A 27,576-nucleotide genomic window follows, 5' to 3' on the forward strand; every position below is an offset into this window, starting at 1 on the left:
GTGAAATAAAAAAATATTTGCAAGTATGGGGGAAATTAAATCTTTCCTTATTAGGGAAAATATCGGTAATAAAGATAAACATACTACCAAGGATGATGTTTTATTTCAAAGTATCCCAGTACTAGGAGGAGAGAAATGTTTTAATAATTGGAACAGAGGTTTGGCCAAATTTGTGTGGTCAATCTGTGGGATTGAGTGTGGGTATGTAGGGATTTTTAAAAGGATTGTGTGAAATGTATGTTTGTATATTCGTAACGTATGTATTAATGCTGAATTATTTTAATAACAAAAATTAATTTAAAAAAAGAAAGAAAAGGATGTACTAGTTGTATTTGACTCCTCCTAAGTTGGCAAAAATGTACAGGACAAGGACCTTCTGGAAATGTAAAGAAAAAGAAGGTACCTTTTATCACATGGTGGACATGTAAGTTAATAAAAGCATTCTGGGAAACGATATATAATGAATTGGGGGGAAAATGTTTAAAATACCTTTTATAAAAAAAACACCAGAAGCTTTTTTATTAGGAATTGTAGGTGCCAATATTCCAAAGGAGCAGGAAAGCCTGTTAATGTATGTGAGGACAGCCACAGGGCGGCTACTGGCAGAGATGGAAAGAAGACCACTTCCTCCCAGAGAAGCGGCGGCAAAGAAAGGGGCTGGATTCTGTGAAATGGCAAAACTGAGCGGAAAGGCCAGGCCAGAAGACCTTCAAGGAGGAATGGGGGAAAATTATAATATATCTGGGAGATCACTGTAAACAGATGGAAATTTTAGAAGGATTACAGTAACACTCGTAATGTGGCAAATTGTATGGACAAAATGGAGTGATAGAAGAAACCCCTTTTCCTCTGCCTGGGCCGGGCCGCCGCCAGGCTAGTTCTCGCTAGGCAGTGGCAAGGGGAGACCACGCCCCCAGAGGCTCGCTCCCGACGGGGCTCGGCGGCAACTGGGAAGCCGCGCGCGCGCGCGCATCTGGGCGGAGCCACCGGCCGAGCTCTCCGGCGCCGCGGCCTCGCCCCTTCCTCCCGCCGCAGCTCCAGGCCCCTCCGCCGGGGGGCGCCCGCGCAGCGAGAGAGGCGCGCCTGCGGGGCGAGCGCGGAGGGCGGGGCCTGGCCTGGCGCGCCTTAAAGGGGCCGCCGCGGCCACGCACTTGTTGCCTCCGGCGCGGCGGGCGGGCGGGCGAGGCGCCCATGTCTCTGCCGGTGGTGCTGCCGGGCTCGTGCTGCCCGCTGGCCGAGGCGCCCAGACCCGCCGCCTCCTCCGCCCCGCCGCCGCCGCCGCCCTGGTCCCGCTCCGGGTGGCCTGGGCCGCGCTCGGCCGCGCTCTCCCCCGGCGGGGCCTGCCGCTGGGCGGGGAGGCCTCCGCCGTCTCGGCCGGGGCTGCTGCCGGCGCGCCCTCTGCTGTCTCTGGGGCTGCTGCAGCTGATCCTGGGCTGCTGCCTGGTGGCGCTCAGCTTCGGGGCGCTGTCCCTCAGCAGCTCCCCGCAAGTGAAGAACTCCTGCCCCTTCTGGGCCGGCTCCTCGGTAAGTGCCCCGGCCCAGGGGCTGCTCTGGACATTCCCCTCAGAGGCCAGCTTCTCCGCCAGTGAGTCTTCGCCCTCCGACGGCAGGAGCGCCCGGCCCTTAGCGAGAGGCAGCTCGGGGGGGGGGGGGGTCGAGCGCCTCTATAAGAACTCCCGATTACTGTTGATGTCAAACCTGCAAGATTCGTGCATGTATTAATATGATACATTCCATGAACCTTCCTCGTGTGGAGAACAGTTGATTTGTTTTGTAAATATCACTTGATAAATAACATTTATCATATGACATTCGATCCCATGCACAAGGCACAATAATCATTCTTACTGGTTTCCATGGAATTTGTTTTTCTATGTGCTGCAGCATCTCCCTGCCTCTGAGGGTTGCAAATTATGTTAACTTTCAGAGCTGGAGATACAGTACTCCCATACGTAATGTATCTTCAGTGCTCAAGGAAAATAATGGGAACCTCATTATTACCTCCAAGGTTTTCCGGGTTATGCATCTCTGTTTATTTAAATAATAACTTAAATATTCTTTTTAAAATATAACCATTTTTATACCTGCTGATTATGAAGTGCCTGGTTATGTGCTGGCTATGCACAGGCACACTCCGGCCCACCACGGCGTCTGCGGGACCGTGAAGTGGCCCAAGCCACAAAAACTTTGCCGACCCCTGGGGTAGAGCATGTGCTCAGCATGCAGAGTGTCCCAGGTGGGGATGAAAAACCCTGCCTGATACCCCGGAGAAGCACTTCCAGACAGTGTGGACAATACGCACCAATGGTCTGATCCACTGCAAGGCATTTTAAGTTTTGGGCATCTTGTATTATCTGAACACAAGAGCAACTGTTCTTCATGCTATTAAAAAACACCAAAGGCACGCAATTAATAAGATGTAATTGGGGCACCTAGCCCCCTTTTTTGTAACCAGAGAGCTAAAACCTTGCAGAGCATCATTTCAGGCTCTAGTCATAAATTTGGGTTAATGCAAGGCATTTTTAGATATATATTTTTTTATTTTTGTGGAGTGTTAGTAAACACAAGTGCCTGTTCTTGCAGAGATAGCAGAGTTGGGGAAGGTGGGGGGGAGTGTGGAGTCAGTATCCTATCAAAGACCTTCAAAGCAGGTGATTGATGCTATGTGAATGCAGCAGTCTATAGCTGCTTATATGCAGGTGGGTCAGGGCCCATGTGGATAGTTGCTCATTGATAATGGTTAGTCTCATGAGGTGAGGCTTTGGCTTGGAATAGAGGGGAAAGTTCTTTCTAATTTCTTGTCCACCTCTAGACCAGAAGAGGTAGAAAATGAAAGTTTTTGGGGAAATTTTGATATGTCTCATCATACAGCTCAGGACCAGGGTAGTTTCTTATACACCCAGGAGATTACTGCGGTCTGTAGTATTACTGCGGTTTCACCTGCAGATTCCAAGGTTCTCAGGAGCAGGGCTGTTATTATTATCATTATCATTATTAGCGTAGCTGCCCCTGTTCTATGGAACAACATTCCTGTTGAGATATGTCAGACACTCAGTTTCTGGTAACAATTGAGGAAGGTCACAACCAAAGAAGATATCTTATGCACATAACCTTGGTCAAATGAGAAACATGTACAAATGGGTGCTGTGTATTTAGTGTGGTGTGTCACCTCATGCAGCAGTTGGTTTTAAGAATAGGTCATGTGGTCAAATATGTTGATAAAGGAAGAGCAGAAGGATAAGCAGGGACCTGGGCTGCCCTTGCCCAGATGATGGACATCATTGCTGATGTTATGGCTCCAGGCCTGCAATTGTCCCATCTGTATAGTTATTTTATTCTGTTCTGATGTTAAACCACCAGTTGTGGGGGTCTGTGATTTGAATACTGATGCTTTGTTCCATATTAGATGTTCGTTTTGTAGCTGATGGCTTTTAGTATCTTTTTTTATAACCAAGAAGAAAAAAGTGAAAATTTAAAAGTTCTCAAATTTATGCAAGTTTATGATTCATATATGAAAGTAGAGATTTCAGTTCTGCTTATATCATCTAGAAAGCAAGCATTAGTTTGTCACCACTTCCTTGTCTCATTGGTTTTAAAAATTGATTTCAAGAGAATGTAAGTGCAACTAACTTAATTTTAATATGGATAACAAAATTGATTTGAAAATCAGTACAGCACAGATGGCAGAATTTATCATTGAATCACACTCCTCTTTCCCCCTTTACTGTAACACTAATGTCTCAACAAATGAAACTGATCTGTAGAAAATGTAACTTGAAAAAAGAGACATTGGACATACTTTTGTAAACCAAGAAATCTTTAATAAAAATATGGTGTTTGTTTTTATTTAAAAAACCTACACTGATAGAGAAGTTTTCTCTTTGTGAGCATGAGACTTATAGAAAATTGTGCAAAATCAATAAAAAACAAAAATGACTAATAATGTAAAGTGTAAAAAGCATAAAGAACATAAAGGTAAAATTAAAGATAAAATTCTCTAAAAGTTTGCTAGTCCACCACCTTTTTTGCTTCCTGGCTAAAAGCATTCCGTGATAGAATTAGCTGAACATCCTTTTATGTTTAATTTTAAATTTAAATTTTGAATGTGTGTTTTAATCTCTGCTTGGAAATGGAAATGGATCTCTTTTTTTTACATGTATATGCTTACTCAGCTGAAGAGCAAAAGAAATAGTGGAACAAATTTTGGTTCTATTAGCAAAGCAGGAAAATTGACATCCTACGTTCAGCACTGAAACTGCTTTTTTGTACTTTACTAGTACAGTCATACCTCAGGTTGAATGCGCTTCGGGATGAGCACGTTTGAGTTGCGCTCCGCGGCAACTCGGAAGTAACGGAGCACGTTACTTCCGGGTTTCACCGCATGCGCAGACGCTCAAAATGATGTCATGCGCAGAAGCGCCGAAACGTGACCCGCGCAGACGTGCGGACATGGGTTACGTTTGCTTCTATTTGCGAACGGGGCTCCGGAACGGATCCCGTTCGCATCTAGAGGTACCACTGTAGAGCTTAAAATGTGTGGAATACCCTTGAAATTAAAGGGAACAGTGGGAGTCCTCTACTGTCCCCATTCCTCTTCAATAGACCATCCAGGTGTGAAGAGTTGTGTGTTTGGGAGGGTGCACACGTGTGTTACAGGCAGCACACTGAATTGATCATATATATATTCCTATTGTGACCCAGTCAGTGGGTCCTGAGCTCCTACCTTTTTAATCAGAATTTTGTCAGTGCTCTTTTAGAGCTTCACAGTTAGAGCTATTCAACATGCAAATGATGGGTGATGAACTCTCACTTCTTAATAACTATTTGTTTTTTATTGTTGCAGGTAATTTTATCGGGAATTATAGGATTAACCACATGGAAGAGACCAATGATACTTCTGGTATGTGTTGGTTAATATGTTCTGGTTTGGTTATAGCACAGTAATTAATTGTCCAACACAATAAATAGCACAATAATTTATTGTCCAACTATTGTTCTGGTTTGGTTATAGCACAATAATTTATTGTCCAACTTGGACACGTTCAACTCTGAACGTGTCCAGAGGAGGGCAACCAAAATGGTCAAAGGCCTGGAAACGATGCCTTATGAGGAACGGCTAAGGGAGCTGGGCATGTTTAGCCTGGAGAAGAGGAGGTTAAGGGGTGATATGATAGCCATGTTCAAATATATCAAAGGATGTCACATAGAGGAGGGAGAAAGGTTGTTTTCTGCTGCTCCAGAGAAGCGGACACGGAGCAATGGATCCAAACTACAAGAAAGAAGATGCCGCCTAAACATTAGGAAGAACTTCCTGACAGTAAGAGCTGTTCGACAGTGGAATTTGCTGCCAAGGAGTGTGGTGGAGTCTCCTTCTTTGGAGGTCTTTAAGCAGAGGCTTGACAACCATATGTCAGGAGTGCTCTGATGGTGTTTCCTGCTTGGCAGGGGGTTGGACTCGATGGCCCTTGTGGTCTTTATTTCCTCCACCCAGAGATCTTTGTGATAATAAAGGAGGCATAATCTGTTTAATAGACTGTGTAATTTTTCCTATTGAGAGTATCAGCAAAATAAATGTGGGTTATGTCAAGAATATATTCTATACTATATTTCGTAGTAGAGGAGAAAGTAAAGTGTAATTTGAATCTGTCAAATTTGCCTGTGCCTTTGCTGGAATATGCTGTTTTCAGTTCAGTGTTTGTACTATAAAGTGGCTTCATCAGCTTTCTTTCCCTTATTGCAGTGTGATCATTAGATACTTCTTCAGATTTCATAATATTGAATCCAGTGAAAAATAATGTAACAGATTGAAATATCAAATTCTGCAAGCAGTATTTAGAAGTTTCTATACCAGCCTGTCAAGTTTATGATTGCTCATAAGTGATAGAATATAACTGAATATGTAGGAATATGTTTCAAATGGCAAATCTTTTGGTGGACAAAGAATTTAGCACAGTATTTTAAAACCTAAGGCATAGATGGCAAAGGTAACATGCAGGACAGTGTGTTTTGATAGTGTTTACATAGAATGCCAAGCGGCTTAAAATTCTTGTATTTTTTGTTTTGTTTTAGGTTAACCTGTTTGTTTTGCTTTCTGTCATTTGTGTTCTCTTGAACCTGGCTGGATTCATCCTGGGATGCCAAGGTGCTCAATTTGTATCCAGTCTCCCTAGATGTGATCTGGTGAGGAGACAATTTACCTGATTGTGTCTGAAGCATGACTGTAGATGACTGTGCTTGTCATATAAAGCTTTACCGTGCCAGGAAACTGTAAAGCAAACTATACCTCCCTCCAATACTAACTAAGGCTGCAGTCCTAAGTTTGTTTTCTCAGAAGTAAGAAGTCAATTTAGTTAACAGGGCTTACTGCAGGTAAGTGGAGTTCGGATTGCAGTCTAATTATATTCTATTCTGTTTTGCTCTCTTAACAAAAAAGTGGCTTAGAAAAGGAATAACACTAACCATATTATCAAATAATAAACGGATTAATTCGTGGATCTATAGATTATCTGTGTTCAGATACCAAGTCTGTACTCCTATTTCCATAAGCCTTTGGCTTACTTGCTTAGTCCTTATCTCCCTGAGCATAAAAATATGTACGCCGGCTCCCTCGGCCAGTAAAGCGAGATGAGCGCCGCAACCCCAGAGTCGGTCACGACTGGACCTAATGGTCAGGGGTCCCTTTACACCCTACAGACCTTACACCCTTCTATGGACTCAGTGCAACTGGGCCCACAATTTTTCCTCAAGCAATACATTTATTAGAGTCGGAAATTGCTTTATGGATTTTTATTCTTCTGTACTTCGCTTTTGCATTCAGTGCAGTATTTTTCAATTTACTGATTCAAATTTCTCTTTACTTTTCACAATATTGAAGGCTGATGTGGGTGAAAGTAAGTTTTGTTTCTGTTGTGAAGAATTTCTGCCAGAAAAATGCACAGAGAAAGATAATGCGCTGAAGCTGTATCCCGTCCAACCATGTGGTGCAGTTCACCTTCTACTCAAGGTAAGTCGGCATGTGACATGGACTGCATTGGCAAAGAATAAACTGCAAGAAAAATGCACTTTGGCATCATGTTGTAATTTCATAAAGAACCCATTGCTCAGAATGAAAGAGGAGGTTAACTCATAAATTCTTGGCCTATAGAATGAGATAGCCCTTGAAAGTCGTAAGACACCTTACTTCTAGGGTGTAGACGCAATCTACAAAGCAGTGGTTGCCGTTATGATATAAGCAGCTTGTCCATAGTAGTTATGGATCTTGGAATAGTTATGGGTCTTTTTTAACACAGAGTGATCCCATTATCCTAGTACGGGCATCCCCCCCCCCATTTATGCATGTTCAATTCCTGTGCAACTGTGCCTATGTGTGGTCCCAGAATCCTGGAAGTTGGGGCAGAGACTCCTCAGCAAAGACCCGCTATGCTGCTCGGAAGGAGACACTCCCTGGAGCCTGGAGTGGATATCCTCTTGGAGCTCTGGGAGGGTCTCCGGGCAAGCCAGAGGCTTGCTGAGGCTGCTCAACTTGACACAAGGAAAAGTTTTCCTGTGCGTCAGGTGTGTGACCTCAGCGAGCTTCTGGCTTCCTTAAATTTCCTGAAAAGAAGTGCAGGCGACTTCCAATTTTACACAATTTCAGTGAGGTGTGCAACAGTTTGGAACGTAACCCCCGTGTAAATGGAGAGACACCTGTGTTTCAGGGAGTGGAATGTAGCACAACCTGATGCAATTAAAATGTTTCCATTTTGTTTCGGTGTGCTTTATAGAAAAAGTCCACATTTTAAAATGATGCTTATTGTCATCTGTTCTGTTGGCTCACCTTTGCATACCTTTATTATTTTTGTAGTCTTTTTTCCCTTTTTGTCGCACTACAGAAAGTTCTTTTTGCTCTCTGTGCTCTGAATGCCTTGACCACTACTGTATGCCTAGTAGCTGCTGCCCTACGTTATCTGCAGATATTTGCCACAAGAAGATCCTGCATAGTAAGTGAGTGCAGGGCACAGTTTTGTTTTCTAAAAGTGCAGAAGGAAGTCAGTCTTCCATGAATTCTGCTTGTGGTTTCAGTGCAGAAGTCTTTACAAAACAAACATTTATCTTGTCAGGAAGAGCCCCATGTTTATGTGGAAGAAGCTGAAGAACAAGGCCACGCTTCTGATCCAGAAGATTTTGTGCCACCAGTACCACCTCCCTCATATTTTGCTACATTTTACTCTTGTACGCCTAGGATCAATCGCAGGTAAAATGCTGAAACTCAACTTTCCCTGGATATTCTGGTTCACCAATAACTGATTTAAGCAACAGCCTTATTGCCACTTTCATTGAAATCATGATTTACATGTAACTTCTAACACAAGTGGTACCTGCAGTAATTTTTGACTTACTTCAGATTATAATTTTGTGGTTTTCATGTAAAAACTTCTTGACACTTGTTTCTGGATAAAAGATATATAGTGATTTGATATTATAAAGCTTCTGCCTTGAGCCGCCATAAAAACTGATTGCTAGACTCCCAACTGCTTCAGCACAGAAACTCTCTGAAATAGCTTAGAGAAGGGTGAATTGATTTTAAATTTTAAAAATTCCATTTATACTGTCTCTTTCCACACACTGAGACCTCTTAGCTTTACCTCTTCTACTGTTCCTGCACATCACAGGAAGATACATTGCATATATATCTTCTTAAACTGATTGTGGAGCCAAATCAATTATCTTCTAAAGCACTGAAGGAAGGAAGCTACACACAGACACTGTACTTTATACATGCTGAGCATTTCACTGCTACCTGCAATCTTGCTGTCATCCCAGTGATGAAAATACTAATTAAGTAATTGCTAATTGAGATAACACTATTAACTGTTAGGGCTTCCATAGGAGAAGAAGGAAAAAGTGAATAACAAGTGAATATTTCATTAAGAGCAAGGATACGTTCACAATTTTGTGTTGAAGTAGTATGGATTATAAGCTTTCTTTGAGAAGAGTATGTTTTACGTTTTGGTGGAACACTATTACCGTATTTTTCGCTCTATAGGACGCACTTTCCCCCCTCCAAAAATGAAGGGGAAATGTGTGTGCATCCTATGGAGCGAATGCAGGCTTTTGCTTGAAGCCTGGAGAGCGAGAGGGGTTGGTGCGCTCTCCAGGCTTCAGGCAGCTATCCGCAAGCCTTCTGAGCGCGGCGGGGGTTCCCACCGGGCTCCGAAGGCTTGCGGATAGCATCCTGAAGCCCGGGGAGCGCAGTGCCAACTCCCACTGCGCTCCCCAGGCTTCAGGTAGCTATCTGCAAGCCTTCTGAGTGCAGCAGGAGTTCCCGCCGGGCTCCAAAGGCTTGCGGATAGCAGCCTGTTCTGGGGGTTGGGGTTGAGGGAAGCTCGGGCTTCGCCCGCTCCCAGCCCCGCAAGCTCCAGGAGTGGCGGCGAGGTTGCACGCAATCTTGCCGCCGCTCCTGGACCTGGTCTGGGGTCTGGGGAAGCTCGGGCTTCCCCAGCCCCGCGGCTAAAAACGAAGCCAAGACAGTGAGCGGCTGTCTTGGCTTCTTTGCTCTTTGGGCCAGGGGGGGGATAACCCCCCCCCAAAAAAAAACTAGGTGCACCCTATGGTCCGGTTCGCCCTATGGAGCGAAAAATACAGTACATTGTCTGCTCTACACATATATACGTGACGTTGGTCATAGCCAGAGTAGACCCAATGATACAAAGTGTACTCTTGAGTAGGACTCACGTTTGAGATCAGCCTCTAATATGTGCTTGGGAATAAAAAGATACTGTAGGTTCTGTTTATTATTACTGCCAAATAACCTCCATATTTACTCATCCTAAGTACAAATTCAGGAAATATTGTTATGGCAAGAGCAGCAGCAAATGTTTGCTATTTCTGAAGAAATACTCTGAAACTGTGCGACCAGTGTGTACATGCAGTGTGTCATTTGAAAGTCCTTGATGTAAATAATACTTCAGCATTTAATTTAACACAAAATTGGAGGAAGGAGGGTGGTGAGAACGTGGCTGCTGGGTATCAGATGTTGGCGGAAGCCAGAGTGGCTAAATGAGGAAGGGAGCCAATAGTTGGGAGGCAGGAATCTGGTCCTGGAGGAGACAATGGCTGGGTGGGATGCAGGGAAGCATGAACAGAAAACGATACTGGGACCAACTAGGCTCAAGTAGGCGAGGGGATGGGTGAGGTGTCAAGGGGAGGTTCGTCAGGGTGAAGGGAAGAGGGTCAGGGAACGGGGGGCTGGCAAGCAGAGCTATTGAGAACCGTATAACTGGCAGAACAGTTGCTGCTTTCCTCCAGCAGAGAGAAGAAGAAAAGCAGCAGCTGTTCTTTTCTCGCCTGTCCTGAATTGCTAATGGCACAGAGAAAGCAGAAAACCTATAAAGGGCTGAGTAACAGAAATGGGCTGTAAGCTATGAAGAAGCAAGTGGGTTTCCCGTCTCTTCCCTTCCTTGCTGTTGCTTTTCCCTTAGTTCTTGTGCTTATATCAATACCCAGATGCAAAAAAGCAGACACAACCATTCCTATCACAGAGAGAAATTAATTGGCATGGGTCATCCTGTTAAGGCCCAGAAGTTGTTGTTGTTTAGTCGTTTAGTTGTGTCCGACTCTTTGTGACCCCATGGACCAGAGCACGCCAGGCACTCCTGTCTTCCACTGCCTCCCGCAGTTTGATCAAATTCATGCTGGTAGCTTCAAGAACACCATCCAACCATCTCATCCTCTGTCGTCCCCTTCTCCTTGTGCCCTCCATCTTTCCCAACATCAGGGTCTCTTCCAGGGAGTCTTCTCTTCTCATGAGGTGGTCAAAGTATTGGAGCCTCAGCTTCACGATCTGTCCTTCCAGTGAGCACTCAGGGCTGATTTCCTTAAGAATGGATACGTTTGATCTTCTTGCAGTCCATGGGACTCTCAAGAGTCTCCTCCAGCACCATAATTCAAAAGCATCAATTCTTCGGCGATCAGCCTTCTTTATGGTCTAGCTCTCACTTCCATACATCACTACTGGGAAAACCATGGCTTTAACTATACGGACCTTTGTTGGCAAGGTGATGTCTCTACTTTTTAAGATGCTGTCTAGGTTTGTCATTGCTTTTCTCCCAAGAAGCAGGCATCTCTTAATTTTGTGACTGCTGCCACCATCTGCAGTGATCATGGAGCCCAAGAAAGTGAAATCTCTTACTGCCTCCATTTCTTCCCAGAAGAGAGCCCCTCAAAAGATAACTTCAAGGTCTAAGGAAGAAGCAAGACCTAACAGCTAAGGGAGAAGGAAGATGCATTCACAAACTACTTGAATTAACCAGAAAAACCTGCAATTTTCACAAGTACTTTTTGTGTACATTTGGGAGCACAGATAAGTTTGGTCTCCATTTTAATGGCAGATTCTAACCCTAAGATCATGAACAGTCTTAGGAGGTTTTTTGCTATAGCTATCAAAACTAGGCCACAAAAAACCCTTGTAGCGGAACCAAAAGTCTTTGCAGCTGAGCAGGAAAAGAATTTTGAGAAACCTGAGAAAGTGGAACAAGAGATGCATGATGATCTGGAGGGAAATGAAGGAGGAGTTATAATGCCACAGAAGATTAAGGAAGGCCAGAGGCCTGTTGGGAAGGGCACAAAGGAAAATAAGAACTGGATGATGAAAATTTGGTTTGAATTGGAGAAGGAAGAATGGAGAGATCTCCTTATGTGGAGATCTGAAGACCTATGGATCACAAATTTGATCAAGATGGAAGTTGGAGCTTCTGGGATATTTAGATTCAAAAGGATTAAGAAACAAGATTTGACCTCCACTTTTAAATATAGAGGTCTGGCTGGAAGAAAAATGGACATTATCGAGACAGAGCTTCTCCGAGATTTGGTGTGTGATTTAAAGGACTATCAAAAAACCCGGCAAAGGGGAACTGAGAGAGAATTAAGAGCCTCGGATGTGAGGTCTCCAGGCTGAGAGCAGATAGACTGATGGACATTGGGGATCGAAACCGGGAAAGGGGGGTTGGAGTTTGGGATTCCAAAGGGTGTACAATTATATTTTGACTTTTTCTTCTTTTTTCCAACTTGTTTTGGTATGAGTATAAAAATGGGGAATTCGTGAAAGGGAATTGGGGTCGACCTTAGAAAAAGATTCTAATGTATAAAGACTGAGGTTTACAAGGTAAAAGTGGTTATATAAAATGAACGAAATATATTAATGAACTAAATACAATAAGGTCAAAAATTGGGGATAAGAACTTGTTGAACCAAATAAGTGGAATTGGAATACAAGAAGGGGAGGTGTGGGGAAGTCTGGGAAATATGTCATTGAAAATAAGGTTTAAACTGTGAATGGTTTTTTTTTTCTTTTCTTTTTTCTGGATTTTTTGAAAATTTTAATAAATATGTTATTAAAAAAACCAAAACAAAACTAGGCCACAATTATTGAAAGGGAAGATGTTTTGAGTCAAAATTGTCTGCATTTTTAACCATTATTGTTTATGGATTTTGTATTATTATTTCAAAAGGCATAATTTGTGCGTGCATGCATACTTTCCCTCCCCTTTTTTCTGCTGTTGGGTGTCTTGATAAGTCTATACCATATGTGATTATTGTTCATAGACCAAAGAAGCTGAAAACAAACCCAAACCTGGATCAGTCTGGGTTCCTCTTGTGTTAGCATTTCTGTCCTCTGACAGGCACAGAGGTTGCTGCTGCTGACTAGCAAGATGATGAACGGATTGAGTTCAGCCCTCTCTTGCTTTCTGACTGCATGCCAAAGACTGCATCCGTTGTGACTGTAGCCTCATAGTAAACCATCAGAAAGCTAGGCTCTTCAGTGGAAAGAGCCATGACCTCTAGAATAAGAATAATAATAATAATTTTTATTTATACCCCGCCCTCCCCAGCCAAGGCCGGGCTCAGGGCGGCTAACAAACAATAATAAAAAACAAGTTGAATGAATACAACTTAAAAACAAGATTAAAATACAACATTGAAACATTAAAATGCAGCCTCATCACAGGAGGAGAAAGGAAAAAAGAAAGAGGGGGAGGGAATCAAATTGGCTCTAAGGCAAAGGCCAGGCAGAACAACTCTGTCTTACAGGCCCTGCGGAAAGAAATCAGATCCCGCAGAGCCCTGGTCTCATGAGGCAGAGCGTTCCACCAGGCCGGAGCCAGAGTTGAAAAGGCCCTGGCTCTGGTTAGGCTAATCTAACTTCCTTAGGGCCCGGGACCTCTAGGGTGTTGCTATTTATGGACCTTAAGGTCCTCCGTGGAGCATACCGGGAGAGGCGGTCCCGTAGGTACGAGGGTCCTAGGCCGTGAAGGGCTTTAAAGGTCAAAAGCAGCATCTTAAATCTGACCCTGTACTCCACTGGGAGCCAGTGCAGCTGGAAAAGCACTGTTCCCATGGCAGAGACCCCGTTAGGAGCCTCGCTGCAGCATTCTGCACCCGCTGGAGTTTCTGTGACAGCTTCAAGGGCAGCCCTGCATAGAGTCAAGCCTGGAGGTGACCGTCACATGGATCACTGTGGCCAGGTCGGGGCGGGAAAGGTAAGGGACCAACTGCTTGATGCGGCGAAGGTCGCCTTGGCTGTTACTGTAACCTGCGCCTCCATGGAAAGGGAGGCGTCAAGGATTATACCCAAACGCTTAACGGAAGGCAGTAGCACTAATTGGGCCCCCGCAAGAGAAGGGAGTTGGTCCCTCATCCCCATGCCATCCCGACCCAGCCACAGGATCTCTATCTTCGAAGGATTTAGATTCAATTGGCTCCCACGAAACCATCCAGCCATAGCTTCCAAGCATCTGGTCAGTGTGTCCGGGGCCAAGTTGGTTTGGCCATCCATCAGCAGATTGTGCTGGTCCCAGGGGCTAACTGAGAGCCGAGGTCAGAGTCCAGTCTGAGGTCAGTGGTGCGGTATGAAGGTTGTCAGTCAAAGCTGTAGTTGGGTCCAAGGCGGGGCATCAGGTGGGATCAGGAACTCTGGCAGAAGAGCAGGTCAGGGTGCAGGCAGGAACAGGCTAGCAACAACGTGGGCCTGGGACCGCAACCTGGGACTGGGTCTGACTGGCCTGTATCTTCTCTGAGGCCTAGGGCGGCCCCGGTCCACAGGTGACTCGCCTTTCCTGGCCCGGAGGCGAGCACTCCTCCTGCGGGACCTTAGTTCCCTCCGCCTCTCTGCCCTGAGCCTCTGCAGCTCAGGAGAGGCTGGAGGGTTACCGGACCCAGAGGCAACCTCCTCTTCCCCTGATGGGGCTGAGAGTGGAGCACCTGCAGGCAATGGGTCCTCCATCACTTCAGAGGCCAGAGCAGACTCAGCTGGTGCCTGCACCTGAGGATCCAGCACAGGTGAGGAGCCTTCAGGCTCAGGCCTCAGCCCCGGCTCAGCTGGTTCTGGAGGTGGGGACTCCTGTGCAGGCTGGGATTTGTCAGGTTCAGCCTCTGAGTCCAAATCCCAGGCCATCACACAGAGCTGAGTGTCATCAGCATATTGGTGACAGCCCAGCCCAAAGCTCCGGATAATCTGGGGAAGGGTGCGCATAAAGATGTTAAAAAGCATCGGGGAGAGGATTGCGCCCTGCGGCATTCCACACACCAAGGAGTGGCGCGACATCTCTCTCCCTAGTGCCACCCTCTGTCCCCGACCAGAGATAAAAGACCACAGCCATTTACGGGCTTTGCCCTTTATCCCCACGTCGGCAAGGCGGTGGTCCAGAAGATCATGATCGACCATGTCAAAGGCTGCTGACAAATCTAAAAGAATCAGCAGTCCTCACCCGCCTCAGTCCAGTTGTCTACGGAGATCATCTGTTAGGGTAACCAGAGCCGTCTCGGTCCCAAAACCAGGACGGAACCTGGACTGAAATGGATCCAAAGCCGATGTTTCCTCCAGAAACCTACCAAGCTGCTCAGCAACTGCTCTCTCAATTACCTTACCCAGATATGGAAGATTTGAAACTGGGCGGTAATTGGATAGGTCTAAAGGATCTAGTGAAGTTTTAAGAGTGGACACACCACTGCTTCCTTCAGTTCCCCTGGGAATGTCCCTGTGCCAATGCTTGACTATGTAACATAGCTAGACTCTTAGAGCAGTCCAGTTTTCTCTGCATCTTTCCCTTTCCTCCTTGCACACGTCAGTTTTATGAAGAGCCTGGAGACAATCTGTTCGCAGCCCTTTATAGTATGAGGCGGTGGCAGCTGATAGTGTTTTGCAAATGGAAATGGCTTGGACTAATGGAAAGTAAATTGATTGTGCAGGATAAAATACTAATCAAATGCTGGCCATCTCCTGTAGTATGCCTGATCTGTACAGAGTCATTACTATGCAGATTCCCTTCGTCAAAATAAAAAATAGAAAGCAAGAAGTGTGAAACTAAACTAAGTGAAGCAGAGCTCATGGAAAGAGTGTTCCCCTGTCTTTTCCCTAGTCCCAGATTGGTGCACCTCTCTTCACTCACAGTAAAATAGTAGGATGTTGAGACACATTGGACTCAAGCAGGGTTTTAACCCCTCTGGTTCCCCTAAAAAAATAATCTCAAAAACTGGAATGGTAATTAATGCTCTTTACTTAAATCCTGTAGGTATCAGTTTCAAATTTCCATATAAAGCCAACATACTAAGTAAAGCATAGCATAATAGACCATTTAAGTGTGGGGAGTTTAAATATATAGGCACATTATGCACCAGATAAAAATATGTCTGTTAATTAGGAAATTTGAATGGCTTGGGATTCAGAGTATAAAAGTTTGCTGTCTAAGGGATGAGCGAGAAATTCAATTTACATTTCATGATCATGGCGCTGAATTTTCACACAGCCTGATCTAGAATTAGCTGTGACTGTTTTCTAGAGCTGCAGCCTAAGCATGAAAAAGGAACTGAAGAATGTAAGGAAACATTAATAGCACATAGCAATGTGAGAGAGGATCCTTCTGGGGCACCACAGAGGCCTTTCCTGCCGACCTCTTACCTGGGAGTCAGCTGTGCAGCTGGCTTAAAATATAACAGCATCTCCAGCTGCTTATGCCACTTTATGTTGCTCATGTGATGGATTTCCAAGATTATGTGTCTTAACTCCCAGCATTTATTTAAATCACATATACTTTTATTGGATTTAGTATTTAAATTATTTGGCTTATGTTTTCACAGATAACAGTCTCTGTTTGGGTTATGTTAGAGGCCCTGTGAAGATTCTTGAAAGAGTATCCTACAAATTGCTCTTCCACAAAAGAATGATATCTGCTGTGGTCACTGAATTCTGTGGGACCACCTTCCATAGAAGAGTCGAGGGAACTTTATAGCTGATAAAACCTTTTTCTCCTAGGATGCTGGGTTCTGATGTCATCCCACTGCCACATATTTATGGAGCCAGAATTAAAGGAGTTGAGGTTTTCTGTCCGCTTGATTCCCCACCTCCTTATGAAGCTGTGGTTGGCCAGAATCATGCGCAGGTACTGTCCATTGGATTCCACCAACTTGATGTGCTTTCACAGCAGGTTATTGAATTTTCATTTTTCTGCTTAGGAATAAGTAGCTAAATACATTCAGGTTTTAACTGGAAGTTGCTAAATTGGGAATGAAAGATATTTAGCTACTTTGGATTTTATATCTCTTGAGTATATACTTTTGCTTTTTTTGTAGTGTTGTTTTTTGTAGTATCCTAGTATTAGATTATATGTATCTTGACTATATACTTTTGGTTTTTGTAGTATCCTAGTATTGGATCCAAACATAGTCATGCACTGAGTAGACCCATTTAAACCAGTGGAACTCAACCTCATTGATTTTCAGTGAATCTACTCCATGTATGGTGAGAATCAGAGTCCAGTCCCTAAACCTGAGTGTAATACTAGAAGCTGAAAAGGCATAAATAGTATCTTCAATTTCACTGGTAATCTGAATTTTAAAATATATATAACATGTTTTGCTGTTCAAAGCAGGCTTTAAAAATAATAATGAAGTTTTCCCTGAGGGATAAGCTACTTTCCATTTGCATAACTCATTTTGATAATAATTAGTTTAAAAAACCAAGCATAATATGGTTTGTCTTGCTTTTTGCCCAGCTTCTTATACCCCACCCCCACCTATGGCCCAAGGATTATATGCTTGCTTGCTAGCTCTTTAATATTTATTGGTCTTTGAATGGGAGGATAGGTGTTGGTTTTACCAAGATACTGAAGAGCTCTTGGATTGTCCTTTCTATGAATTCCCTATTAATATTTATGTGGATAATGTTAATTTTTTATTTAGGGAAACACATTTCAAATTTCAGATGCTTCAGAAGCAGTGATTGGCTCACCAGGACAGAATGAGGCACAAGTATCTCCAGGTAAAGATGTAGGCTTGATTTTAAGTACTTGGAAAAAAGACCTTTGGAAGTGTTGTGGTGGAGTTGATGCTGAATGAATAAGCAGCAAACGGATGCACCTCTGTAACAAATGTTTCCTACTATTGTTTTCAACAGTGCAGCATCTGACATGGGATTTCATTAGAACAATTGACCACAGTTAAGAGTATTAAAGGTGATTCACCTGCAAAACGGGTTCCTAGAACCCCACATCAGGAATAAGGGGCGACTCACCATTTTTATCTAAATTATGGGAGAAAGCACCCTCTGCTTTTGAGCTTCAAACAGATTCATAGAAGATTCACCAGATTGTTCAACAGTACTTTATAATTTTAAAAAATTACAGTGTAGCTTCAGATAAGAGCAAACAAAAAAACAGTATGCAGTTCTACCAAGGTTGGTCTGTGAAAAAAGTTTTAAATAGGTTTTGAATAAATGCATTTGGTTTATTTAAACTTTTTTTGCAGAAATATTGTATTCTATCAGGGAAATGTTGAATTCAGGAACCCTGATAGAATAAAGTTTATGGCTTTGTATCACTAGATGGATGAGGACAAACAGATTCGAGCTGACTTATGGTAGATTTCTGTTAATATAATGCTTTTAGAAATGTTGGTGGCAAAGAACGGTATTGGTTGTCTAACTGCAGAGCAGCTGGATGATGCTAACTTTGTGCATCTCTGGCAGAAATCCTGAAACATGGCTTTTTCATGGGAGGAGCCATCACAGTTCCTGTGCTAGCCAACTAGCTCTTGACCCCTGAACAAGACTTTGTCTGCCACTCACCCCATCTTTGCAGTTCTCCTGTTGATTTGTCCTTTGTAGGCAGCAGCTAAAGAGGTTAGCAGATGGTTTTAGCAATTTAAGCTGATCTTGAGTTGAATTGAGTTGAGTCTGTGATTCAGCAAGCTTTTGTCTACACCCAGACGGGCAGGGTAGAAATAAAATTATCATCATCTAACTTATTTTCATTTCACTAGGAACTGGGCCAAGATGATCACACGTGTACCCAAAACATTTGTTTCCAAAGCTAATTATATCAATTACAGTGGTGCCTCGCAAGACGAAATTAATTCATTCCGCAAGTCTCTTCGTCTTGCGAGTTTTTCGTCTTGCGATGCACGGTTTCCCATAGGAATGCATTGAAAATCAATTAATGCGTTCCTAGGGAAACCGCCTTCAGACCAGGTCCGGGGACAGTCTGTCCCTGGACCTCTTCTGAAGGCTGGGGGGGGGGGGACAAGGGCTTTTCTTCCCACCCCCAGCATTTTAAAAAAACCCAGGACAGCGGAGGACTTCTCCGCTGTCCGGGGCGATTTAAAAGCCCCTGGGAAGGCAGGCAGGGGGGACAAAGACTTTCGCCCCCCGCCCGCCTTCAGAAGAGGTCCTGGACCTCTTCTGAAGGCGGGCGGGGGGCGAAAGTCTTTGCTCCCCCCCGCCTGCCTTCAAAAGCCGTCCGGGACAGCGGAGAAACACGCTGTGTTTCTCCGCTCTCCTGGGAAGGCAGGCAGGGGGGAGCAAAGACTTTCACCCCCCGCCTGCCTTCAGAAGAGGTCCAGGACCTCTTCTGAAGGCGGGCGGGGGGCGAAAGTCTATGCTCCCCCCTGCCTGCCTTCAAAAGCCGTCCGGGACAGCGGAGAAACGCGCTGCGTTTCTCCGCTCTCCCGGCAAGGCAGGCAGGGGGGAACAAAGACTTTCGCCCTCCGCCCGCCTTCAGAAGGTGTTCCCTCCCCGCCGCCCGGCTTCGGAGCATCGTCCCGAAGCCGGGCGGCGGGGGCAGGTGTTCCCTCCCCGCCGCCCGGCTTCGGAGCATCGTTCGGAAGCCGGGCGGCGGCGGGAGGCGTTCCCGCCCCGCCGCCCGGCTTCGGAGCATCGTTCGGAAGCCGGGCGGCGGCGGGAGGCGTTCCCGCCCCGTCGCCCGGCTTCGGAGCATCGTACCGAAGCCGGGCGGCGGGGGCAGGTGTTCCCTCCCCGCCGCCCGGCTTCGGAGCATCGTTCGGAAGCCGTGCGGCGGGGGGAGGCGTTCCCGCCCCGCCGCCAGGCTTCGGAGGAGGTCCGAGGACAGTGGGGAAGACGCGCTGCGCTTCCCTGCTGTCCCGGATATTTCCCTATGGGCTGTCGTCTTGCGAAGCAAGCCCATAGGGAAATTCGTCTTGCGAAGCGCCTCCAAAACGGAAAACCCTTTTGTCTAGCGGGTTTTCCGTCTTGCGAGGCGTTCGTCTTGCGAGGTACCACTGTATTTATTTATTTATTTGAATATTTTATTAGTTGAATATAAGAACAACATATAATCAAATACAAGCAATCAAATACAGTTTCCCCCAACCCCCCCCCCCCAAAAACCAGCCCCAACTACGTCCAGGTAATTACATTAGTAATATAATCAAATAAAAAATTATATCTACAGTTGCTGGTTTAAAAAATATCATTCCACATGCTTCCATGTGTCTTAGGTGGTTTAAATGCATGTTCTTTCTTTGATGCATATGTAATAAAGGAGGACCATGTTATGTAAAAGTTATGTAGTTTCTCACATTGTTTTCTTTCACATACCCTTTCTGTTAACTTTTCCATCAAAATTAATTCCCAGACATAAGCATACCAGACTTCATATAGGTTCACGTTTAATGTCCTCCAGTCTCTAGCAACAGCAAGACGTGCTGCAGTTATAAGATGCACAATTAAGTCTTTGTCTCTAAGATTTTGTACTTCATCTGCAAATATAGAAAGCAATGCTATTTTGGGATCTAAATTGATCGATTGAGATGTAATATGTTCCATTTCCTGAAATATTTTTAACCAGAAGTTTTTAATCAATGGGCATTTCCACCACATGTGTATAAATGTTCCTTCCCACATTGCGGAGAAATATTTTTGTCTATTTTGCTCAGCAATGTGGAATGCAAGTACCATCTGTGGGTTAGTTTTATGGTGTTTTCTCTTATTTGGGCAGAAATAGCTCAAAAGGGGGCTTTTTGCCACATTCCTTCCCACAATCCATCATCAATCCCTTCTCCCAAGTCTCTCTCCCATCTAGTCTTCAACATGGAGGGCTTTGAGGTTGAAAAATTTACAATCACTTTATAGATTAAAGCAATTAGACCATTACCTCTAGGGTCTGTGGTATATAAAATATTTTCAAATGTAGTTAGTGACTTCGTCCCTTTTTTGCAGATTTCTGTGCTACTTATAACATGGATGACTTGATGGATTACCATCCGATTGTGGGAAAAGTTTTGAACCATTTCTTGTAGTATTAATCCAGACAAAGGGGTGTTTTCTTTGTAAAAGTCTTCAAGCCAAAACAGGCCCACATTTCCCCATTTTTAAAGGGGAATGTTCTGTCTCTATTATAGAAAGTAGGGTGAAATGCCAATGGTATTACAGGAGAAAGCTGAGAGGCCATCCTTGGGAACCATTTCTTCCACACTTTTAGATTAGATAATAAAGAGGGGTTTTCTATCTCAATAATTTTTTTTTACTAATTTGCCAAAATGGGACCCTCTTACTGAATTCTCTTCATTTGGGTTTTTCATATTTAGCCAAGCTATTTGTTGAGATCCTTGAATTACCAGAAAAATGCTATGTAGATGGGCAGCTGCATACATGATATTAGGTACTGCCACCTCCTTTGCCTGGTTTATATAATGCTTTATATAGTAACCTTGGCCTTTTATTCTGGTGTATAAATTTTAGAAGCATGTTTTTCCAATTTTGTAATTTTTTGTCTTCTATGGTTATTGGTAAGAATCTGAAGAGACACCATCATTTTTATAGTGGCGATTCGGCCCAACCATGACAGCGGACCCTTGCTCCAAGTTTTCAATTTTTGTCTAATCTCTCGGATCATTGGACCAAAATTAAGCTTTTCCAAATTTTGAAGGACTCGACCGACTCCAAGTCTTTATTTGGTTTTGGTAGCACTATGATGTGTGTGCTTTTCCAAGTTCCATGTATCAGGCCATAATCCTTTATATCTGTAAATATTTCAGCAAGAATGGGGCCTTATATAATTTTTGTATTACAGTTGAACCTTGGTTTTTGAGCTTCTCAGAAGCCGAACAATTTGGAACCTGAAAGCCGAAAACCCAGAAGTAATTGCTTCCATTTTTTAATGTGCCTCGGAGGTTGAACAGCTTTCGAGGCGCGTTTCTCCACTTTTTCAATGCATTTTGCCAACCGCCCTTTGATCCTCAGTTTTTGAAAGTTTCAGAAGTCAAAGAGCCTTCTGGAACAGATTACATTTGAAAACCAAGGTTCCACTGTATTACTGAAGGAATGAACTTGGCCTTTTCTTTTTGTCCACAATGTTTGCTATCATGGGAATTGGGGTTGCTTGTGTGTAAGCTCCGCCTCCTGCAAACTGCTCGATGCGGTTGCTTTCCCCCCCGGCTGAGCAGCCCCCCCCGGGCACGTCTGCTTCAGTCGCTGGCAGAATCCGTCAGTGGGCGTTTCCTAAACTTCCTCCAGCATAAAAATTCCTTAACAGACAGCCTCTTTCTAGCCTCTCTGCGCGGCAGCCTTCTGCGCAGAGTGGGCGTGCCTATCGGTGGTCCTCCACTCTCCTCACTCACCTCACTGGAAGAGTCTCGGAGCCTTCCCTCCGAAAAGCTCTCAACCCCTTCTTTCTCCCTTGTGTCTCCTTGCTTCTCTTCCCCAGAGGACTTCCTCTCTATCCCTGTACTGGTTCCCTCTCCGGCATCATTTGGGAGCCTCGCCTCTCCACTCTGCTCCGATGTCAGTTTCCTGACATTTGCTTCTTTGTGTTTGACAGACTTGAGATGGTACTCCTAATTTTTAATTGTTTTTATTTTGTCTTTCTGAAATAACTCCTTTTTCTATGGACCCAGCTGTTCAACTTGGGTGATGTCAGATTCAGACATCCCAGATTAAGTGAGCCTTTGTGCACAGGACTGAGATGTAGCCCTGTGTTACCTGGCAGGTCATTCAGCCTATAGAAGTCTCCTGTGGTCTACTCAGACCATGTGGAGGGTCCATCCCAAGAACCTGCAATGGTAGGAGGACGCTTGCTGTTGGATGGGGGGTGGGGTAGAGGGTGAGGATAGGGAACCAGCTCACCATGATAAGAATGTATCTAGTAGGGCTTTGGAAGCCTTTTGTTCTGTAGATGTGAACGTTGTCACCTGTGGTACCAGCTACTTCATGAAATGACTGAATAATGCCCTAACATTTCTAAGATGTTTTGCTTAAACTTTGGTTCCTTGAGTAATGTGGACGTAATTTTGCCAGATGTGACACACGCACACAGTAAAAATGTTTCTGGATGTTGCTCTAGAATGCCCTGTTGGTGATACCTGTGACAAGGAGTATTTTTTCTCTTTTACAAATAACTTAGTGTGAGTAATACATAGTTTTTTTAAAAATAATAATTGCTTGGGAGCCAATATTTGATTTAGAAATAGTCATAGAAATCTGTTTGAAATAAATATTAATACATGTCCCGATGATCTTTTTTTCTACGCACTTCATTACACGCAAGCGTATTCTAACTGATTTTCTTTTCCCTTCTGAGTTGTTACTTTGTTTTTGCAGTAGGTGGTGATGAATGTAATTCTATAACTAGAGAGACCACCTTGCATCCGGATGCCAGTTTAGTCCCTGCAGGAACCTCCAAGACAGTCCTCAAGCCTCTCAGGAAACGATCAAAAAGTGATCCTGTGCTGCATGGATTTCCACCAAGAGGTGACTGGGGTTTTCCCCTAAGGAAATTTACTATAGCTTTCAGTTGTGGACCCACTCACTTTTATTTTCAGCCAGTGGACGGGAGTGAAGACCTAGACTCTGACCCTGTTTTTGCCCAATTGGGCAGTTCAAATTTTGGTGTTAGCAGGTTATCTTGCCATCCACAGTGGCAAAGGAGGTCCCAGTTGCCAGTCATGACAAATAGGCTTTTTGTCCCCCTGGTGGAAGAGGGGAAGCCGTGCTGGGCTGCAACTGCTGCCCACCCAAGAGCCAGGTAAGCAGCCATTTCAGGCTGCAAAATAAAAGAGGTCTGCAGTGGTACCTCAGGTTACATACACTTCTGGTTAAATATGCTTCAGGTTACACACTCCGCTAACCCAGAAATAGTGCTTCAGGTTAAGAACTTTGCTTCAGGATGAGAACAGAAATTGTGCTCCGGCGGCGCAGCGGCAGCAGGAGGCCCCATTAGCTAAAGTGGTGCTTCAGATTAAGAACAGTTTCAGGTTAAGAACGGACCTCCAGAACGAATTAAATACTTAACCTGAGGTACCACTGTATTTGCATTTAAGACTTTTTGATCTGTAATTGGACTGATGCCTTGGAGGAGCATGTTAACTAATGTAAAAATTGTGTGTCTGTCTGTCTGTCTTGTTAGTGTGTATTCCTTAGTAGTTTCTTAATTCTAGCAACAATTTTGTAAAATACATCTTCAGGGATGTCATTTTGCATACTACTACAAATAGTAGATGAAGTGTTAGGCCTGTATTTGCACTTTACCATTCAGATACTGTATTTTTCTGTGTCTGACACTGCTGTTTGCTAAATTTGTTTAGTCCAAAAATGGGGGTCATCTTAAACATAGATGGTGAATGCACAGGGCTTGGGCCCTGGTGCAGGTGCCTGGGTTCTGGTTCTTGAAATATGGCAACCCTAACTTGGGCCAACTGCTAAAAAAAGAAGAAGAAGAAGAAAAAGAAGAAGCTCAGGAACTTAAGGCAACTTCCCTCAAAAAAGCTCAACAACTTGGGGTGACCTCCCCCCAAAAAGCTCAGAGTTGTTCTGTTTGATGTTTAAAATGCTGATTTCTTAATTTTGGGTTCAAAAAAATAGGGGTCGCCTTATAGTAGTACTATCACAGTTTTACCATCTTATTTTCTGGTTATGAGTTGCCGGTCTAGTGGCAGAGTTAAAGCCCATCCAATGAATTTTTGGCAAATACAGGATTTGAATTGAAGTCTTTTGGGGCCAAAGCCAGATCAAGTTTCTGGAACAGAGCTAGAAAATACTAATAACTTCTTAAGCAACTGTTCCAGTCTGTTGTATGCCTATTCTATGCAATACTAATATTTAGAATTATTTGAAGCCACCATTAAATTTCACGCCAACTAAGTTTTCTGCATCTAGTAAGCAGTCAAGACTGCTATCATGCAATCAGAGGCAATATTGTGCAAGTTGCAAGTAGTATGGTTGAGTGTGGATGACCATAGTAAGTCATAATAAAAACATATAAAGGTAAAGGTACCCCTGCCCGTACGGGCCAGTCTTGACAGACTCTAGGGTTGTGCGCCCATCTCACTTAAGAGGCCGGGGGCCAGCGCTGTCCGGAGACACTTCTGGGTCACGTGGCCAGCGTGACAAGCTGCGTCTGGCGAGCCAGCGCAGCACACGGAAACGCCGTTTACCTTCCCGCCAGTAAGCGGTCCCTATTTATCTACTTGCACCCGGGAGTGCTTTCGAACTGCTAGGTTGGCAGGCGCTGGGACCGAGCAGCGGGAGCGCACCCCGCCGCGGGGATTCGAACCGCCGACCTTTCGATCGGCAAGCCCTAGGCACTGAGGCTTTTACCCACAGCGCCACCCGCGTCCCTTAATAAAAACATATACTTCTCTGAAATATATATATCCTTAATACTGATTGACTCTACACTTTTGTAAGACCTATGATTATCAGGTTCCCTTTTTTATAGCTAGAGACAGCTGATCTGCCTTATTCTTTTGGGAGATAGGAGGGTTTGGCAAACATCACATGCTCTGCCGTGCACAATTCGAAGTGCTGGATGCAAGCCTACGTATATGCTACCCAGAAGCATTTCCTTTTTCTTTTCAGGTCCAGTGCTGAGTTGTGAAGCTGCTACCCAAACAGAATTAAAACCAGAACTAGCTACTGTCACTTTGCGAAAGAGTCTGAGAGCAAAGGCCTTGCGCTCACGGCCTCGGTCTTTGATAGACTACAAATCCTACATGGATACTAAACTGCTCGTGGCAAGGTTTCTAGAGCAGTCGTCCTGCACCATGACCCCTGACATACATGAACTAGTGGAAGACATAAAATGTGTTTTAAAATCAGATGAGGAGCACATGGAGGAAGCCATCCACAGTGCCAGCTTCCTTGAGCAGGTAATTGATTATTGCAGCTGAACTCCTATGTTCCTTCATAGCAATTGACATATCTGGCTTTCAGGATGCAGATTCATTTTGTAGCTGCAGTTTTGGAAGTCTTGCTGCCTGTGTCAACTTGGTTTTTGAAAGGAAAAATAATAGTTCAGTCAGAATCAAACAGTTTAGGATTCTTTTTATGCTAGGTACTGAATGTGGTGATGGAAAAATCTAGTCACAATTCTCTTCACATTTCTCCAAGCCCGGAGCTAGTGATAATAAGTGGTGAATCTGTGTCAATATTTTTTATTTATTAACTTTTCACTTTTTAATTTATAAAATTCATCCCTATGGCAGAGTGAAACAGCAAGAAGGATAAACATATGCTAACTTCATGTGGAGGTAGTGATCATGTTAATGCAGGAAAAAACCTCATTATATACTGATGTAGTACTACTGACAAGTATGGAATAATATTTTACTCACTTGGAAAATAACCAAAAGGACTATGATACTTGTCAACGAAGCCTCCAAACTCATTTAGCAAAACATAAAAATATGGACCAGCCCCTTCGATTATCTGCAGCCCTTTAAAGTCTGGATCTGGGAGGCGGATAAGTCTTAGATACACAAATAACACCACAAACAGGGGAAGAAGAGTATGTGCTGGGGGAATGGATCGCCTCTTAATATATCTCCTTTGGTTTGCTAGGTTACTATCAAATACGAGATTATTTCCTGCTTATCCAATTCCATACTGAACTAGGAGAGGAATGAAAATGGCTCAAGTTTTGAAACCAGCCTGTTTGTCATAGGCCTCTTATTGCTTTTATCCTAAAAAAAAAAATTCTTTTTAAAAAGCAAAGTGGATACAACTCATTTGTCTGGATTACTGAATAGTTTTGCTATCGTTAGGAGTAAGTGCTATAGACCCATCAATAAAAGACTAAATTAGAGTCTTTTTAGGTAGCATTCCAAATAAATAAACTTATGTACAGGCTCAAATTCACATGTGACTTGACTCTTTTTCAACATACTGAATGGCCCATTTTAGTGTTTTAAGATTGTTGGGATTTTCATAATGAGAAGTAACTGTTTTCCTCCCTTGATATAAAAATGTGAATGGAAGGTGTTATAAGGTAAACAAAACTATACTCCCCCCCCCTTTTTGTGAAGGTAATGATCCCTGCGTGTTCATCTGCATCAAAGGCATATATGCTGCCTTTTAGAAAGCACCCGGGACTCCTGCACTTGGAGAGCTGTGGGGATGTGAGTACTTTTACTACAGCAGAAACTCGGCGGCTGGAGAAAACACAGAGGTCAGAGCCTGAACGGCCACATAGTCTCATTGGAGTTGTACGCGAAACAGTGCTCTGAACTAATAGCTATGAGTACTTTTATCAGATGCAATGAACAGACCAGAAAACCACTCTGTGAAAAAACAAGTTAATCTGTATTTCATACTTATTGCTGCTTTTGGAAACAATACTTGAGGACACTGTTGGAAGAGGTTACTTCTAGGAAAACCTCAGAATGTTCCAATGTTGAAGCTGTCTTTAAACCAAGTATATTCAGGTGCAATTTGTATATATGAGAAGCACTTTTTATTGGGTGTTGGGAAGAAATAAGAGCATGTGTTTGAAGATGTTTGGAAGCAATTGATTCATTCTACTTAAACTTCTGTAGAAGGGCTTTATGCCTCCAGTAGCTGTGGTTTCACTTGCGATCTGCAGTTAATTGCTTGTGTTTTGTCTCCAAGGAAATATGTGATAGAGTTAGCCATTGGAATTGATGTCAAACTAAAAGTGTTCTCTCTCCTCCACCCTTCTCTGGAGATCAATTGGTGCTATACACCCATTAGTGGATGAATCACACCCTCAATCACAACTATTCAGCTGGATAAATATGTAATGGAAAACACGAATGTTGTCCACATGTACTGTGTTAAGAGTAAAAACAAAATTAATATAAAGAGTTTACAATGGGCCTCTCAGCCATTGAATGAACCTGGCTTTAATTTTTTGAACATGCTACCTGAAAGTGTTAAGGAGATAAGGGGAGCCCTCAGAAGAGCGTACATTGCTGTCCCATTCAGGAAAAATGCTAAGGTGAAAGTACAAGCCACTCTAGCAAGGAAGGACTGCACCTCTGAGTGTTTTCACTACCCTTGGTTGAACAATATACCGT

The 27,576-nt window shown here is 43.9% G+C and overlaps 1 protein-coding gene across 4 annotated transcripts; it reads left to right on the top strand.

The window, feature by feature from the left end:
- The first annotated feature begins 1,029 nt into the window (after positions 1 to 1,029).
- Positions 1,030 to 27,395, top strand: ENTREP1 (endosomal transmembrane epsin interactor 1). Of its 4 annotated transcripts, none has more exons than XM_028748028.2 (11): positions 1,046 to 1,524; positions 4,844 to 4,900; positions 6,070 to 6,180; positions 6,875 to 7,003; positions 7,872 to 7,979; positions 8,100 to 8,233; positions 16,289 to 16,415; positions 17,215 to 17,293; positions 22,865 to 23,014; positions 25,121 to 25,410; positions 26,566 to 27,395. In XM_028748028.2, exons 1-11 carry the CDS (start codon positions 1,192 to 1,194, stop codon positions 26,764 to 26,766), a joined length of 1,719 nt encoding a protein of 572 aa, XP_028603861.2. In that variant the 5' UTR covers positions 1,046 to 1,191; the 3' UTR covers positions 26,767 to 27,395. The 4 variants fall into 4 exon arrangements, with proteins under 4 accessions (XP_028603859.2, XP_028603857.2, XP_028603861.2 ...); XM_028748027.2 differs by having other exon boundaries at positions 1,056 to 1,524; positions 16,289 to 16,460; XM_028748024.2 differs by lacking the exon at positions 7,872 to 7,979 and having other exon boundaries at positions 1,038 to 1,524; positions 16,289 to 16,460.
- The last annotated feature ends 181 nt before the right edge of the window (positions 27,396 to 27,576 follow it).

The sequence above is a fragment of the Podarcis muralis genome, chromosome 11 (genome assembly GCF_964188315.1).
Source record: "Podarcis muralis chromosome 11, rPodMur119.hap1.1, whole genome shotgun sequence".
In the NCBI taxonomy this organism is placed as follows: Eukaryota; Metazoa; Chordata; class Lepidosauria; order Squamata; family Lacertidae; genus Podarcis; species Podarcis muralis.

Coding starts and splice junctions, on each gene's coding strand:
- ENTREP1 (XM_028748027.2), top strand. CDS start 1,192: ATGTCTCTGCCGGTGGTGCTGCCGGGCTCGTGCTGCCCGCTGGCCGAG. Junction 8,234..16,288: donor ACGCCTAGGATCAATCGCAG/GTAAAATGCTGA, acceptor TTTTTCTCCTAG/GATGCTGGGTTCTGATGTCA. Junction 16,461..17,214: donor TTGATGTGCTTTCACAGCAG/GTTATTGAATTT, acceptor TTTTTTATTTAG/GGAAACACATTTCAAATTTC.